At 56.2% G+C, this 13,616-nt stretch overlaps 2 protein-coding genes across 5 annotated transcripts in view; one reads left to right on the top strand and one right to left on the bottom strand.

Moving 5' to 3' along the window:
• Nucleotides 1-6,656: 6,656 nt before the first annotated feature.
• GCHFR (GTP cyclohydrolase I feedback regulator) lies at nt 6,657-12,974 on the top strand. The gene is made up of 3 exons (XM_002717979.6): nt 6,657-7,284; nt 11,086-11,180; nt 12,610-12,974. The coding sequence occupies exons 1-3, from the start codon at nt 7,249-7,251 to the stop codon at nt 12,731-12,733; spliced, it is 255 nt and encodes an 84-aa protein (XP_002718025.1). The 5' UTR covers nt 6,657-7,248; the 3' UTR covers nt 12,734-12,974.
• An 82-nt stretch (nt 12,975-13,056) lies between these two features.
• DNAJC17 (DnaJ heat shock protein family (Hsp40) member C17) overlaps nt 13,057-13,616 on the bottom strand; it is a 38,185-nt gene continuing 37,625 nt past the window's right edge. For all 4 annotated transcript variants that reach the window (XM_002717978.6, XM_089310071.1, XM_089310073.1 and 1 more), the window contains exon 11: nt 13,057-13,244. In XM_002717978.6, the coding sequence (XP_002718024.2) occupies nt 13,122-13,244 (123 nt within the window). In that variant the 3' untranslated portion in view covers nt 13,057-13,121. The remainder of the gene's footprint in view (nt 13,245-13,616) is intronic.

The raw sequence follows: 13,616 nt of genomic DNA on the forward strand, positions 1-13,616 counted from the left end.
TGTATGCATTTACCTTCTAACTGGGAGATAGTTTACACACTTGAGTGTAGAGGTACATTGTTAAGAATCAAAGCAACCCAACAGAAGGAAGACCTTTCTGTCTCTCTCTCTCACACTGTCTCGCTGTCTCTCATTGACTCTGCCTGTCAAAAAAAAAAAAAAAAAAGGAATCAAAGCAACATTGTTAAGAAGAAAAGCAGGTGCGGTGCCATGGGCTTTGTGGGCAGCCCTGTACCCTGCTACTTGGGCGCCCAGGTTCCCTATCCTGGCATATCCCAGTGCGTGTGGGTCTTGGTCCCCCTACTCTACTTCCTGGTACCGCATCCCGGAGAGCAACGTGTGTTGTCTCAGCTGTTGGGCCCCATCACTCACATGGGAGACCCAAACTGAATTCCTGGCTCCTGCTTCCAGCCTGCCTCAGCCCTGGCTGTTGCCTGCAGTTGGGGAGTGAACTTCTCCCTCTCCCTCACTCTGCCTTTCAAAAATGCAGTGTAGGCTGGCTAGGCTAATCCACCTGCGGTGCTGACACCCAGGGTTCTAGTCCCGGTCGGGGTGCCAGATTCTGCCCCTCTTCCAGTCCAGCTCTTTGCTGTGGCCCAGGAGTGCAGTGGAGGATGGCCCAAGTGCTTGGGCCCTGCACCCCATGGGAGACCAGGAGAAGCACCTGGCTCCTGCCTTCGGATCAGCGCAGCATGCTGGCCGCAGCAACCATTGGAGGGTGAACCAACAGAAAAGGAAGACCTTTCTCTCTGTCTCTCTCTCTCACTGTCCACTCTGCCTGTCAAAAAAAAAAAAAAATGCAATGTAAAAGTTCTGATATACACCCTACAATGTCAGAAATAGAACTTCGGTAATTCTTCCTCTTCATTAAGATTCAGTCCAATTCGCACCTTTTGGGATAGTCCAAGAGATTGAACTACACTTGCTTTGGTGGCAAGAAATGTTGTATCTTTTTCCAGTCTCGTTTCCATTTTTTACAGTACTACATTAACAAGAACAAATATGAACTATACTTTAGAAGAAATAAACTCGTTCCCTCTGGGGAACCTCCCCAGCCGCCCGCGTGGTGGAATTCACCCTGCATCCCCCTTCACGCCTGAGGCTCCGATGGGTGGCTCCGTCACTCTCTGCTCCGTGACGCTCGGGCCCGGGACCGCTCGCCCTTCCCGGCCGCGGCTTGTGGCTGACTCACCTCCTGGCCGCTGCGCTACAGGCTCGGGGGACCAAAGCGAGGAAGCGCCACTGAGGGGGGCAGTGGGGGTAGGCCCTTCCTCAGACAGGATGCAAAGCTCAGCCGCACGAGCACGGTCCCCCGCCCCGCCCCTTTTCTTGGGGAAGGCGGCTGTGCTGCCGGAACTGATGGTGGTGATCCTGGCGAGAGGCCAGGCCAGGCAGGCGGAGCGAGCGGGGGAATTCATTTCCCCCTGGATATTAAAGATGCTATCGGGCAGGCGGCGCGGGCTGGGGACGGTGCTATCTTGTGAGCATCAGCAGAGCTCCGCCAATGCAGCCCAGCCTGGGAGGCGCGCGACAGGCACAGCCACCGCCTTCTCCCCTCCCGCTTCACCGCCTGCCTGAGACAGGTGAGCAGGAGAGGCCCCCAACTCCTGTCCTGCCCTCGACCCTGAACATCACCGACCCGGCTGTTCCAAGACAGGTGACAAATCCAACGCCTTGGGATGGTGGCCTTACCCTTTGGGTCTAATACCCTCGGCTCCTGACACTTTAAAAGATTATTATTCTATTAAGATTTATTTTATTTATTTGAAAGGCATAATAACAGTCTAGAAGAAGAGAAGGGGGGAGAAAGAGAGAGAGAATCATTCATCTCCTGGTTCCCTCCCCGAATGGCTGCACTGGCCAGGGGGTGCCAGGCTGAAGCCAGGAGCCTGGAACTCCATCCAGTTCTCTTACACGGGTGCAGGGGCCCAATGACTTGGGCCATCTTCTGCTGCTTTCCCAGGCGCAGGAGCAGGGAGCTGGATCAGAAGTGGAGCAGCCAAGACTCAATCTGACGCTCTGATGCGGGATGCCTGTGCCACAGGTAGCAGCTTAACTCACTGTGCCGCAACATTAGCCCCAAAGATTCTTATTTTAAAATTGTGTTTGTATTAAATATATAGCGGTGGGGCCAGTGCTGTGGCATAGCAGGTAAAGCTGCCGCCTGTAGTGCCGGCATCCCATATGGGTACTGGTTTGAATTCCAGCTGTTCCACTTCCAATCCAGCTCTCTGCTGTGGCCTGGGAAAGCAGAAGATGGCCCAGGTCCTTAGGCCCCTGCACCCACATGGGAGACCCAGAAGAAGCTCCTGGCTCCTGGCTTCAGATTGGCCCAGCTCCAGCTGTTGCAGCCATCTGGGGAGTGAACCAGTGGATGGAAGACCTCCCTCTCTCTCTCTCTCTCTGCCTCTGCCTCTGCCTCTGCCTCTGCCTCTGCCTCTGCCTCTGCCTCTGCCTCTGCCTCTCTGTAACTCTGCCTTTCAAATAAATAAATAAATCTTTAAAATAAATAAATACATATATACATAGTGGCTACAGAAGAGCATTAACAATACATGTATAAAGATAGGAATATATATTTAAAATGCTTACTTATTTTCATCTACTTGAAAGGTGGGGAGGGAGGGAATCTTCCATCTGTTGGTTCATTCCCCAAATGCCTGAAACAGCCAGGCTTGGGCCAGGTGAAAGCAAGGAGCCAGGAGCTCCATCCACGTCTTCCGTATTCGTGGCAGGGGTCAAGCCTCCCAGGATGCACTAGTAGGAAACTGGATTGGAAGCAGAGCAGCCAGGATATTCTGGATATGAGATGTGGGTGTCCCAAGTGGCAGCTTAGCCCACTGCCTCACAACACCCACCCCAATATGTTTCTAAGCCTGTGCCCCTGTCTCTCAGTGGAGGAGACCATCACATCCCCACCCCAGCCTCTCTACCCTGCCTACCTCCCTTCTCTCTCAGAGGAATTTCTCCCTATTATATGTACACACTTTATCATGCCCTTACTTTTGTTATAATTTTTCAGAGATTTATCTATTTGAAAGTCATGTTGTGGCACAGAGGGTAAAGCTGCTGCCTGCAGTGCCGGCATCCTATATGGGCACTGGTTCGTATCCCAGCTGCTCTACTTCTGGTCCAGCTCTCTGCTATGGCCTGGGAAAGCAGGAGAAGATGGCCCAAGTCCTTGGGCCCCTGCACCCATATGGGAGACTCAGAAGAAGCTCCTGGCTCTTGGCTTCGGATCAGCTCAGCTCTGGGCGTTGCAGCCAATTGGGGAGTGAACCAGTGAATGGATGACACCTCTCTCTCTTGCTCACTCTCTCTCTCTCTCTCTCTCTGCCTCTCCTTCTCTGTGTAACTCTGACTTTCAAATAAATAAATAAATCTTTATAAAAAAAAAAGTCATGTTACCCAGAGAGAAGGAGAAAAATCAATCTTCCATCTGCTGGTTCACTACCCAGATGGCCACGATGGCCTGGGCTGAGACAGGCCAGTGTCAGGAGCCAGTAACTTCATCCAGGTCTTCCACATGGGTGCAGGGGCCCAAACACTTGGGCCATCTTCTGCTGCTTTCCCAGGCCATTATCAGGGAGCTGGATCAGAAATGGAGCAGCCAGGAATTAAACTGGCACTCATATAGGATGCCGGCATTGCAGGCAGTGGCTTAACTTGCTATGCCATGATACCCACATAAATTTTTTTAAGATTTATCTTACTTATTTGCAAGGCAGAGTTCCAGAGAGAGAGGGAGAGGCAGAGAAAGGAGAAGAGAGAGAGAGAGAATCTTCCATCTGTTGGTTCACTCCCCAAACGGCTCCAGGGCAGGACCAGGCTGGAGCCAGGAGCTTCATGCAGGGACCCAAGGACTTGTGCATCCTCTCCTTTCCACCCCCAAGCACATTAGCAGGGAGCCGGATCGGAAGCGGAGCAGCTGGGACTCCACATGAGATGCCTGCACTGCAGGTGGCAGCTTAGCCTGCTGGGTCACATCCACTGGTTCACTTCCCAAATGCCTGAAACAGCTAAGGCTGGGTCAGGCCACAGCCAGGAGCCTGGATCTGAATTTGGATCCTCCATGGGGTGGCAGAGACCCAGGTCCTTAAGCTGTCCATCGCCTGCTGCCTCTCTGGGTGCACATCAGCAGGAAGCTGGAGTTGGAAGTGGAAGCAGAGGAGCCAGGACTTGAATCAGGCACTCTGACATGGGATCCCGGCATCCCCAAAGCCACTTTTTTTTTTTTTTTTTTTTCATTTTTTTGAAAGGCAGACCAAGCAGGGGAATTCCACCCCCTGGATATAAACAGACAAGAGGGCCAGAGAGCTTCCATCCATGGTTCACTCTCCTAATTCCCAAAACAGCCAGGACTCGGCGAGACTGAAGCCGGGAGCCATGTGGGTGACAGAGACCCCATCACCTGAGCCATCCCCTGCTGCCTCCCAGGGTGCACACTGGCAGGAAGCTGCATCTGAAGCAGAGGTGCTGGGACTTGACCCAGGCACTTTGATAAGGGAAGCAGTGCACCGTCACTTTTCTTTTCTTTTTTAAGATTTGTTCATTTATTTGAGAGGCAGAAGTACAGAGAGAGAGAGAGGTATCTTCCATCCACTGGTTCACTCCCCCAAATGGTTGCAATGGATGGAGCTGAGCCAGACCAAAGCCAGAAGCCAGGAGCTTCTCCTGGGTCTCCCACATGGAGAGCACTTGGGCCATCTTCCACTGCTTTCCCAGGGCATTAACAGGGAGCTGGACCAGAAGTGGAGCAGCTGGGACTCAAACCAGAGCCTATATGGGATGCCAGCACCAGCTCCTACATCTTCACTTCTGTGTGACTGTCTACTAGTCTACACTTTTCTTTTTCTTTATTTTTTTAAAGATTTATTTATTTATTTGAAAGGCAGAGTTACAGAGGCAGAGAGAGAGAGGTCTTCCATCCACTGGTTCACTCCCCAATTGGCCGCAATGGCCAGAGCTGTGCCGATTTAAAGCCAGGAGCCTGGAGCTTCCTCTGGGTCTCCTGTGTTGGGTGCAGGGCCCAAAGCACTTGAGTCATCTTCCGCTGCTTTCCCAGACCATTAGCAGAGAGCTGGATGGGAAGTGGAGCAGCAGCCTCATGGGATGCTGGCACTGCGGGCAACAGTTTCCGGTTTTTTGCAGAGCGCTGCTATGACGCTTCTTGTGCGTGTATCCCACTGCGTGTGTGTGTTCTGAGGCTTATCTAGGGCAGGTTTGGCTGCACCAGAGGGCACGCACATGTGATTGTGTCAGTCCCAACAGAGTGTTTAGACATCAATACTTGATATTTAGCGATTTGTAAATATTCATTTTATTGATGAAAAATATTTCCTTTGCCAGTTTTTGCAGATTATTTTGGTAATCTGCAAAGCAGTTCATTTCATTTTATCGTTTATAGTTTTATTGGAGCCGGTGTTGTGCAGATTAATGCAATGCCGGCATCCCACATGGGCACCCATTTGAGTCCCAGCTGCTCCACTTCCAATGCAGCTCTCTGCTAATGCACCTGGGAAGGCAGTGGAAGATGGCCCAAGTGCTTGGGTCCCTGCACCCATGTGGGAGATGCGGATGGAGTTCTGGGATCCTGGCTGAGTCCTGGCCCAGCCCCAGAGCTGTTGCATCCATTTGGGGAGTGAAGCAGTAGAAGGAAGAGTTCTCTCTGTGTGTGTCTCTCTCTCTAACTCTGCCTTCAAATAAATCAAATTTCTAAAAACTGGGGCTAGCACTGTGGTGTAGGGGGTAAAGCCGCTGCCTGAGTTGCCAGCATCCCATATGGGCACCGGTTCAAGTCCCAGTTATTCCACTTCCAATCTGGCTCTCTGCTATGGCCTGGGAAAGCAGTGGAAGATGGCCCATGTCCTTGAGCCCCTGCACCTGCGTGGAAGACCTGGAAGAAGCTCCTGGCTCCTGGCTTCGGATCGGCACAGCTCCAGCAGTTGTGGCGATCTGGGGAGTGAACCAAAGGATGGAAGACCTCTCTCTTTGCCTCTGCCTGTGACTCTGCCTTTCAAATAAATAAATAAATAAATCTTTAAAAGGACTCTTAGAAGTCCTTCCTATAAACCAACAACTATTTTTTAGAAAAGGATTTATTTTATTTATTTGAAAGACAGAGCAACACAGAGGGGAAGATACAGAGAAAAGAGCTCTTTCCCGTCCACTGAGTCATTGCCAATTTCCAATGGCCACAATAGCCAGAGCTGGGCCAGGCCCAAGCCAGGAGCACAGAACTTCATCCAGGACTCAAACGCGGGTGGCAAGGGCCCAAGGATCCTCCGCTGCTCTCCTAGGTGAATTATCAGGGAGCCGGATCGGAAGTGGAGCAGCTGGGGCTTGACATGGTGCCCCTAGAGGAACCGGGGATTCGGAGGACCACAGGCCAGGGCTTAACCCCGTGCGACCTCCTAACGCAGTCCCGGCGCTGTCCGGTCGGTTACGGCACAAGGCGCCCGCAGGAGGTGACGCGCTCACTGCGCCGGGGTGCGGTGACAGCCCCTGCTCCTGACACCCGCTCACTACGAGCACAGCGGAAGGTTGCGCTGTGAGACTGTGAGACAGCCGCCTGGACGCCGAGGGCCCGGTTGCGGGGGAGCCGCGTTCACTGGCCGCGGGCGCGGCCGGCCAGCGCGCGTGCGCCGCGTCTCTCCAGCCCGGCGGGAAGCGGCCCCAAGGGAGGGTCAGATTCCATCCGTTTCGTCACCCGGTCCGGCGCGCAGTTCCTTCACAGACTCAACCTAAGGGGACGGCAGCGCGGGGCGCCCGGGGTGGGGTTTTGGCGCCAGTCACAGGCCCCCAGCCCGTACCTCCGCAATCTGGGGAGCGCGCCCCTCGAGCGCAAGGCAGAGTCCCTGGGCCGGCTGGGCTGCAGCCCGGGACCATCAGCGAGGTCGCCCTAGCTCTGTGCTCAGCCTCACAAGGGCCAGCGAAGTCGCCAGGACTCCAGAGCCTGTCCGGAAGGGTTGCAGGCAGAGAGGGCAGGGTCACAACGTGCGGGACATCGGGGCTGCTGCTACACCGCGCCTCCAAGCCACAGGCGCCCTTCCGCCCGCACTCCGCCCGGGGTCCAAGTCCGCAGCCCCAAGGCCGGGCAGGTGGAGCGCCGGGCGCGTCATCGCAGGCCGCTCCTGATTGGCCGGCCGCCCCGGGATCGGCGCCGCCGGAGTAACGGGATCCCGGCTGCGGGACGCAGTCCAGAGGAGACGCGAGAGGAGCTGAGAGCCGGGCCGGGACGCGTGCACCATGCCCTACCTGCTCATCAGCACTCAGATCCGCACGGTGAGTACCGGCTGCCCTGGCACCTGGAACCCGTTCCGGGCGGAGGGAGCTGTGGTCGCACCTTCGGCAGTGCCCACCCAGGCTGGATCCGGAGCCCGCGCGGACACGCCCCCCTCGACGGCGGAGAGAGCTGGGGAAGCGGGCTAAGCCCCGCTTCCGCAACTCGGGAGCTCCGGTCGGCCCGGAGTCTCCGTGGCCCCGAGCTGGGCCGCGTGCTGCGTCCGCGCCGCGGGGCGAGTCTCCTAGCCGTCCGTGGGGGGACGCAGGGAGCCCTGCCGGCACACGTGCAGCTCCCAGCCCCCTACACGGAGCTACTCGGCAGGAAAAAAGTGGACAAACCTGAGGGAAGGCGTTGGGAAGGAAAAGGACGCGTTCCTGCGCTGAAAGCCGTGCCAAAGCCCTGGTGTGCACACAGCCCCCAGCTGCGTCCTTGGGCACCTCCAGCAAGGACGGTCCCTGGGGCTTCAGGAGAGGAAAAGAAGGGCCGGCGAGAAGGGGCCACAGAGGCGGGGAGGACGCCATCCAGGAGTCAGGCGCCGCTTTCTCCTCCGGGTAGAGAGAGTGCTGGTGGCCCCAGGAGGCCCCTTTGAGCTTCAGAATTATCAGATGGCCCCACCCCATTTGTGCAGCACAGCCCCATGCGCTGGGGATGCGGGGCAGAGGAAGAGGCGGACCTGGTGGTCTGTTGGCAGTGTGCCTTTAGGGCAGTAGGTGAAACGGGGGTTCCTGGGGTGGGTATCTGGCCGAGTGGTCCAGACACCAGTGGGGCACTCACATCCCGAATCAGAGTGCCCAGGCTCAGGTCCCTGCTCCAGCTCCTGCCTCAAGCTTGCTGTTAATTCCCACACTGGGAGGCAGCAGGTGACCGCTCAAGCAGATGGACCCTGCCTTCCAGGTGGGAGACCGAAGTCAGTGCTGCAGGGACCTGGGAGGCAAACCAGCTGACAGGAAGCTTCTCTACTTCTCCAATAAAATACTGTTTTTTTGAAATTTACTATTTTTGAAAGGCAGAATTGAGGAGAGAGAGCGAGCTTCCATCTGCTGGTTCACTCCCCAAATGGCTACAAGAGCCACAGCTGGGCCAGGCTGAAGCCAGGAGCTTCTGCCGGGTCTCCCACACAGGTGCAGAGGTTCAAGCACTTGGGCCATCTGCTTTTCCAGGCCAAAAACAGAGATCAAAGAGGAACAGCCGGCGCCGCGGCTCAATATGCTAATCCTCCGCCTTGTGACACCGGCACACCGGGTTCTAGTCCCGGTCGGGGGGCCGGATTGATTCTGTCCCGGTTGCCCCTCTTCCAGACCAGCTCTTTGCTAGGGCCAGGGAGTGCAGTGGAGGATGGCCCAAGTCCTTGGGCCTTGCACCCCATGGGAGACCAGGAGAAGCACCTGGTTCCTGGCTTCGGATCAGTGCGGTGTGCCAGCCGCAGCATGGCGGCCATTGGAGGGTGAACCAACAGCAAAAGGAAGACCTTTCTCTCTGTCTCACTGTCCACTCTGTCAAAAAAAAACAAAAAAAAAAAAGGCAGCTGGGACAGGAACTGGCACCCAAATGGGATGCCAACATCACAAGTGGCAACTTGCTGTGCCACAATGCAGGCCCCATAAAGTATTTTAAAATGTGGGTTCCTGGAGCCATCGCTGTGGTGTAGCAGGTAGAGCTGCCACCTACAGTACCAGCATCTCACAATTCAGCTCTCTGCTACAGCCTGGGAAAGCAGCAGAGAATGGGCCAAGTGATTGGGCCCTTGCACCCACGTGGGAGACCTGGAAGTGTTGCTGTGGATTTGTTCTGAGAGGAGGAGCGTGGTGGGGGCAAGAAGCGTGGAGTCACCACACAGACCCTGGGAGCTGGGTGAAAGCAGGCCAGAAGTGAGCAGCCCACAGACTCGTTTATTTCAGTTGGTACGGCAGCTTATATAGCTGAGGCAGCCAATCCAGTCAAGGGGAGGTTTATGCCCTATCCAATCACAGCCTGTTGCCAGGCAGGCTCTGTTGCCAGGTGGTTTCCCAGGGGGTTTCTGAAGCCATTCCTGAGTAACTGATGCTCGCTTGCCAGTGGCCATCTTGGCATGGCCTTTTCATTCCACCACATTTCCCCCTTTTCATTTATTTTTGAGCAATGGGAGGCATGATTCTTGGCCATACTATTATTGACCCCGTTTCCATGTGGTTTCCATACGAGGCTGTGCCTGTCTTAGGTTGTCCCCCAGGGGATCTTACCCATCATTGACTAACCAGCACTCAAAACGGGAGACCACAGGAGTGCTTGCTCAGATAGGGGTAGGAATGAGGAACAATGGTATCAGGAATGGCATGACTGCACACAGACTGTGGGCCATTTGAGTGGCTGACCAGAGCTAGTGGGGTCTAAAGCAGTAGCGAATGTGGCTATGAGCAGTTCCTCAGGGTAGGACAATAGGGCAGGTGCATCTGCTAACAAGGTGGACTCTCAGTCTTGTTCAGCTGGTTTTGGTTGACTATCAGTTGCAGGCTTGATGTTTCTGGCTGATACCCAAATGGGCTGTCCTGCATTCTCTGGAAAGACACAAGCATGGAAGAAGACCCTGGCTCCTGGCTTTGGATCAGCACAGCTCCAGCCATTGCAGCCATTGGGGAGTGAACCAGCAGATGGAAGAATCTGCCCTCTCTCTGCCTCTGCCTCTCAAACAAAATAAATACATTAAGAAAAAAAAAAGTAGATTCCTGTGCCCCTTCCTAGATCACCTGGAACTCACACTGAGACTGGGAAATCCATACTTGGCAATGTGCCCCCAGGTGCTATCCATCTCTTTTTTTTTAAAAAAAAAAATATGGCTTCAATGATGTGTGCACAGATATGGAAGGAAAGCAATTCAGACTCAGTTTCTACTATGCACCCACAACACATCTCACTTTTTAAAATTTTTATTTGAAAGAGAGAGAGAGGGAGAAATAGTTGGGAGAGAAAGATCTTCGATTTGCTGGTTCATTCCCCAGATGGCCACAACAGCCAGGGCTGGGCCACACCAAAGCCAGGAGCGTGTTTCAAGGCTTCCACCTGGGTGCAGGGCCCAAGCACTTGGCCCATCTTTTGCCTTTCCCAGGCACATTAGCAGGGAGCTGGATTGAAAGTGGAGCACCTGGGACTTGAACCGGCACCCATATGAGATGCTGGTATCCAGGCACTGGCTTTACCCATTAAGCCACAATGCCAGCCCCGACCGCTCACTTTTGTAACCCAAAAGGATTGGGGATTTCTCCCCACCATCAAACAAGCAATTTATGCTGCTAGAGGAGACGCCAGCTACTCTACTTTCCCTAAAAAGCAGCCCAGTGAGCCACTCCCCATTTCCCCCTGGTAACCACAAGTCTGCTTCCCGTCTCCCGCTGCCGCCTTCACTTGACTTACCCAGCGTCGGCAGGGTCACCCACACTGCAGTGTCTGTACTTGAGTCCGCCTACTGCCAGGTAAGACTCCAGCTGACAGCGCTGGGGCCGTTTCCTCCTTTGAGCCACTGTACTGCGACCAGTGCCGCTGTGAGCGTTCATGGATGCGCTTTCACCTCTTGGCCTCCAGGTGATGCTGATGTACACAGACGTGGGTGCCAGTGCCTGGCATGAAGGTGCCAACAGCCGTGCAATGCCCAGTGCAGCTTAGCGGGGCTGGGGAGGCCCAGCGCTGCTCGGCTTCATCCCTGAGGGGCTCCAGCCCGTGCCGGCTGGGCCTGGTCTCCTGCAGCCTTGATCAGCAGCTCACTCAGGGCCAGCAGGCAGGGGAAGAGGAGAGTGGAGGCCTGACAGCCACCGTGGCTTCCCTTGCAGGAGGTGGGCCCCACCATGGTGGGCGATGAGTACTCGGATCCAGAGCTGATGCAGCATCTGGGAGCCGCCAAGAGAATTGTCCTTGGAAACAACTTGTAAGTAGCTGCTGCCCCCACACTGGCCCCTGATCCCTTTACACTACCACCAGGTCCAGGGGCAACAACCCCTGCCTGCTTCCTGTCCTCTCTAGGGTCCGCCATGGCCTCCCTATGCCCCCCCGAGGCCTCCCACTGGCCTCCGTCACAGGGCGGCTCATGCTTCGCAACAGTCTGCTCCCTGGGTCTCGGCTGCCGGAAGCAGCCTGCTCCTTGCCCTGCCCTCTCATCTAGCCCCCATCAGGCAAAGACACGGTGAGGAAGGATTCTGTCTTGAAGAGCTGGCTGGGTCACTAAGCTAAGCTCTAGCAACCAGAGAGCAGGAGTCCGGCTCGGCTGGGACAGGGCTGCTTCCCTCGGCGTCACTCGCACCAGCGCCGTGTCTAAGCCGTGACCCCTTCCTACCCACTAGGCAGGGGAAACTCCGGCTACACAGGCTTAGAGCTCCAGAGGAGCTGCTGAAAGGAGTCCCAGGTCACAGGAGGCAAAGAGAAGGGAGCCAAACCCAGCCCCGAGGGTCGAGGTTGGAGACAGAAGCCAGCCCCTTCGCTTTGCCGTGGAGCATCTGCCTCTAGAAGCCCAGTCGGGGCTTGCGCTCCTCATCTGCTTCCTGCACCTGCAGTGTCAGTTACACGCGAAAGGAGAGAAACCACCCTGCCCCGCGCTGGGGACGGCCCCGCCAGGGCGCCCCGGGAGAGCAGCCGCTCTTCCTGAACAGCACCCGCGCCAGCCTCCCACGGCTGCTGTCAGACCAACATGCGGTCTACTGTGTGCCGCTGGGCAACCCACACAACTCCTCTGTTTTCTCGAGAATACCAGGGGTCTTCAAAAAGGTCATGGGATGTATAAGAAAATCTATCCATGGATTTCAGAATTTTCTTGCACCAAGAAATACTGATTTTTTTAATTAAAAAAAAAAATTTTATGAATGACTTGGAAGGCAGAGACACAGAGAGAGAGAGGTCTTCCATCTGCTGTTCACTCCCCAGATGGCCCCAACAGCCAGGGCTGGATCAGGCCAAAACCAGGAGCCAGGAGCGTCATCTGGTCTCTCCCACGTGGGCCATCATGTACTGCCTTCCCAGGTGCATTAGCAAGAAGCTGGGTCAGAGCGGAGCAGCTGGGACTAGAACCAGCACTCAGAAGCTGCGGCTTAACCCGCTGTACCACAGTAGCCCCATTTCATTCCTTTGCTTCATAAACCTCTTGAGTACCCTCCTATGGTGGCATCATTAAGTTGCTGGGAGGAATGAATGAGATGGCACAATGGACAGGCCTGGCAGGGGAGGGGCAGGGCAACACGCTAGGGAGCACCTGGCCCGTGTGTCTCTACCACGAGAGCTCTGGCCAGGCCTGGCCGGCAGCGGATCCCAGCTTGCAGGGGCCTGCTCTGTGGAGCGCCTCACCCACCGCGCTGGTGTCTCTGCAGCTCTGAGTACTACGTCAATGACCCTCCTCGCATCGTCCTGGACAAGCTGGAGCGCAGGGGCTTCCGGGTGCTGAGCATGACTGGAGTGGGCCAGACGCTGGTGTGGTGCCTGCACAAGGAGTGACTCTCACGGAGGGGCTGCCCCATTTCCAGTCGTCTCCTTCTTCGACTCAGCCGGCCTGGGGGGATGGGGGCAGCAGCCCTTGCCCCCGTGTTCCCAACTGCCCTGCAGCTTCAGGCCTGGCCTTGACCAGCTGTGCTCTGTGGGTTGGCTGCCCCTGTCAGCAGCTGGGCCCCAGTGGAGGGCGCCCCAGGCCCGGGTCCTTGGAAGCTAGTCCCCCTCCCTCAATAAAAGGCTCTGCCCAGCGGGCCTCCTCTGCTCTGTCTGTGCTGCGCCTCGCATCCACTTCCCAGGGTTCCCCGGGGGTGGGGCTGGAAGAAGAACTCTTTTAAAAACAAAAGTTTATTATAGTCTTAAGAAAGGGGCTGCGGGTCGGGGGCCGGTGCTGCAGTTACGTGGGCGGCGCCTCCTTGTCTTCCTGCTGCATCTGGGCGATCAGCTGCTGCCGCTCAGCGGCCTGGCGCATGCGCATCATGACAAGGCTCTCGTAGTCCCTCTCCGACCGCACTGAGCCCTGGAGAAGGAGGGGACAAGGCAGGGTCAGCAGCAGCCAGGCAGAGCCCCACAGACTCCAGGCTCAACGGACAGGGCCCGGGCAGAGCTGCGGTCTGAGTCGGGAGGGAGGAGGCTGGCGGGAGGGAAAGCTCGAAGGGCAGCCGTCTGGAACCCAGGCGGCAGGGGCTCTCCTCGGCCAGATCCCCCACGTCCTTTCCCCAGGCCCCTCCCACCTGCATCGGCTGCGGCCCTCTCCCGGGGTTCCAGCCCGGCCCCCTGGCCCTTCACCTGCCCAGCGTGGCTTCTGCCCGCACAGGTTCCCACCTCTGGCAGCCACGGCTGCAGCCGGCCCCGCCCCTGCTGCCTGGCCTCCCGGTGGCCTGGCTGCTGC

Source organism: Oryctolagus cuniculus, chromosome 12 (genome assembly GCF_051225735.1).
Source record: "Oryctolagus cuniculus isolate XC-2025 breed Fujian yellow rabbit chromosome 12, ASM5122573v1, whole genome shotgun sequence".
Classification (NCBI taxonomy): Eukaryota; Metazoa; Chordata; class Mammalia; order Lagomorpha; family Leporidae; genus Oryctolagus; species Oryctolagus cuniculus.

What these genes read in the sequence shown, in the direction of transcription:
- GCHFR (XM_002717979.6), top strand. Translation starts at nt 7,249, where the DNA reads ATGCCCTACCTGCTCATCAGCACTCAGATCCGCACG. An exon ending in TCAGCACTCAGATCCGCACG is followed by an intron (nt 7,285 to 11,085) that starts GTGAGTACCGGC and finishes CTTCCCTTGCAG; the next exon opens with GAGGTGGGCCCCACCATGGT. An exon ending in ATTGTCCTTGGAAACAACTT is followed by an intron (nt 11,181 to 12,609) that starts GTAAGTAGCTGC and finishes GTGTCTCTGCAG; the next exon opens with CTCTGAGTACTACGTCAATG.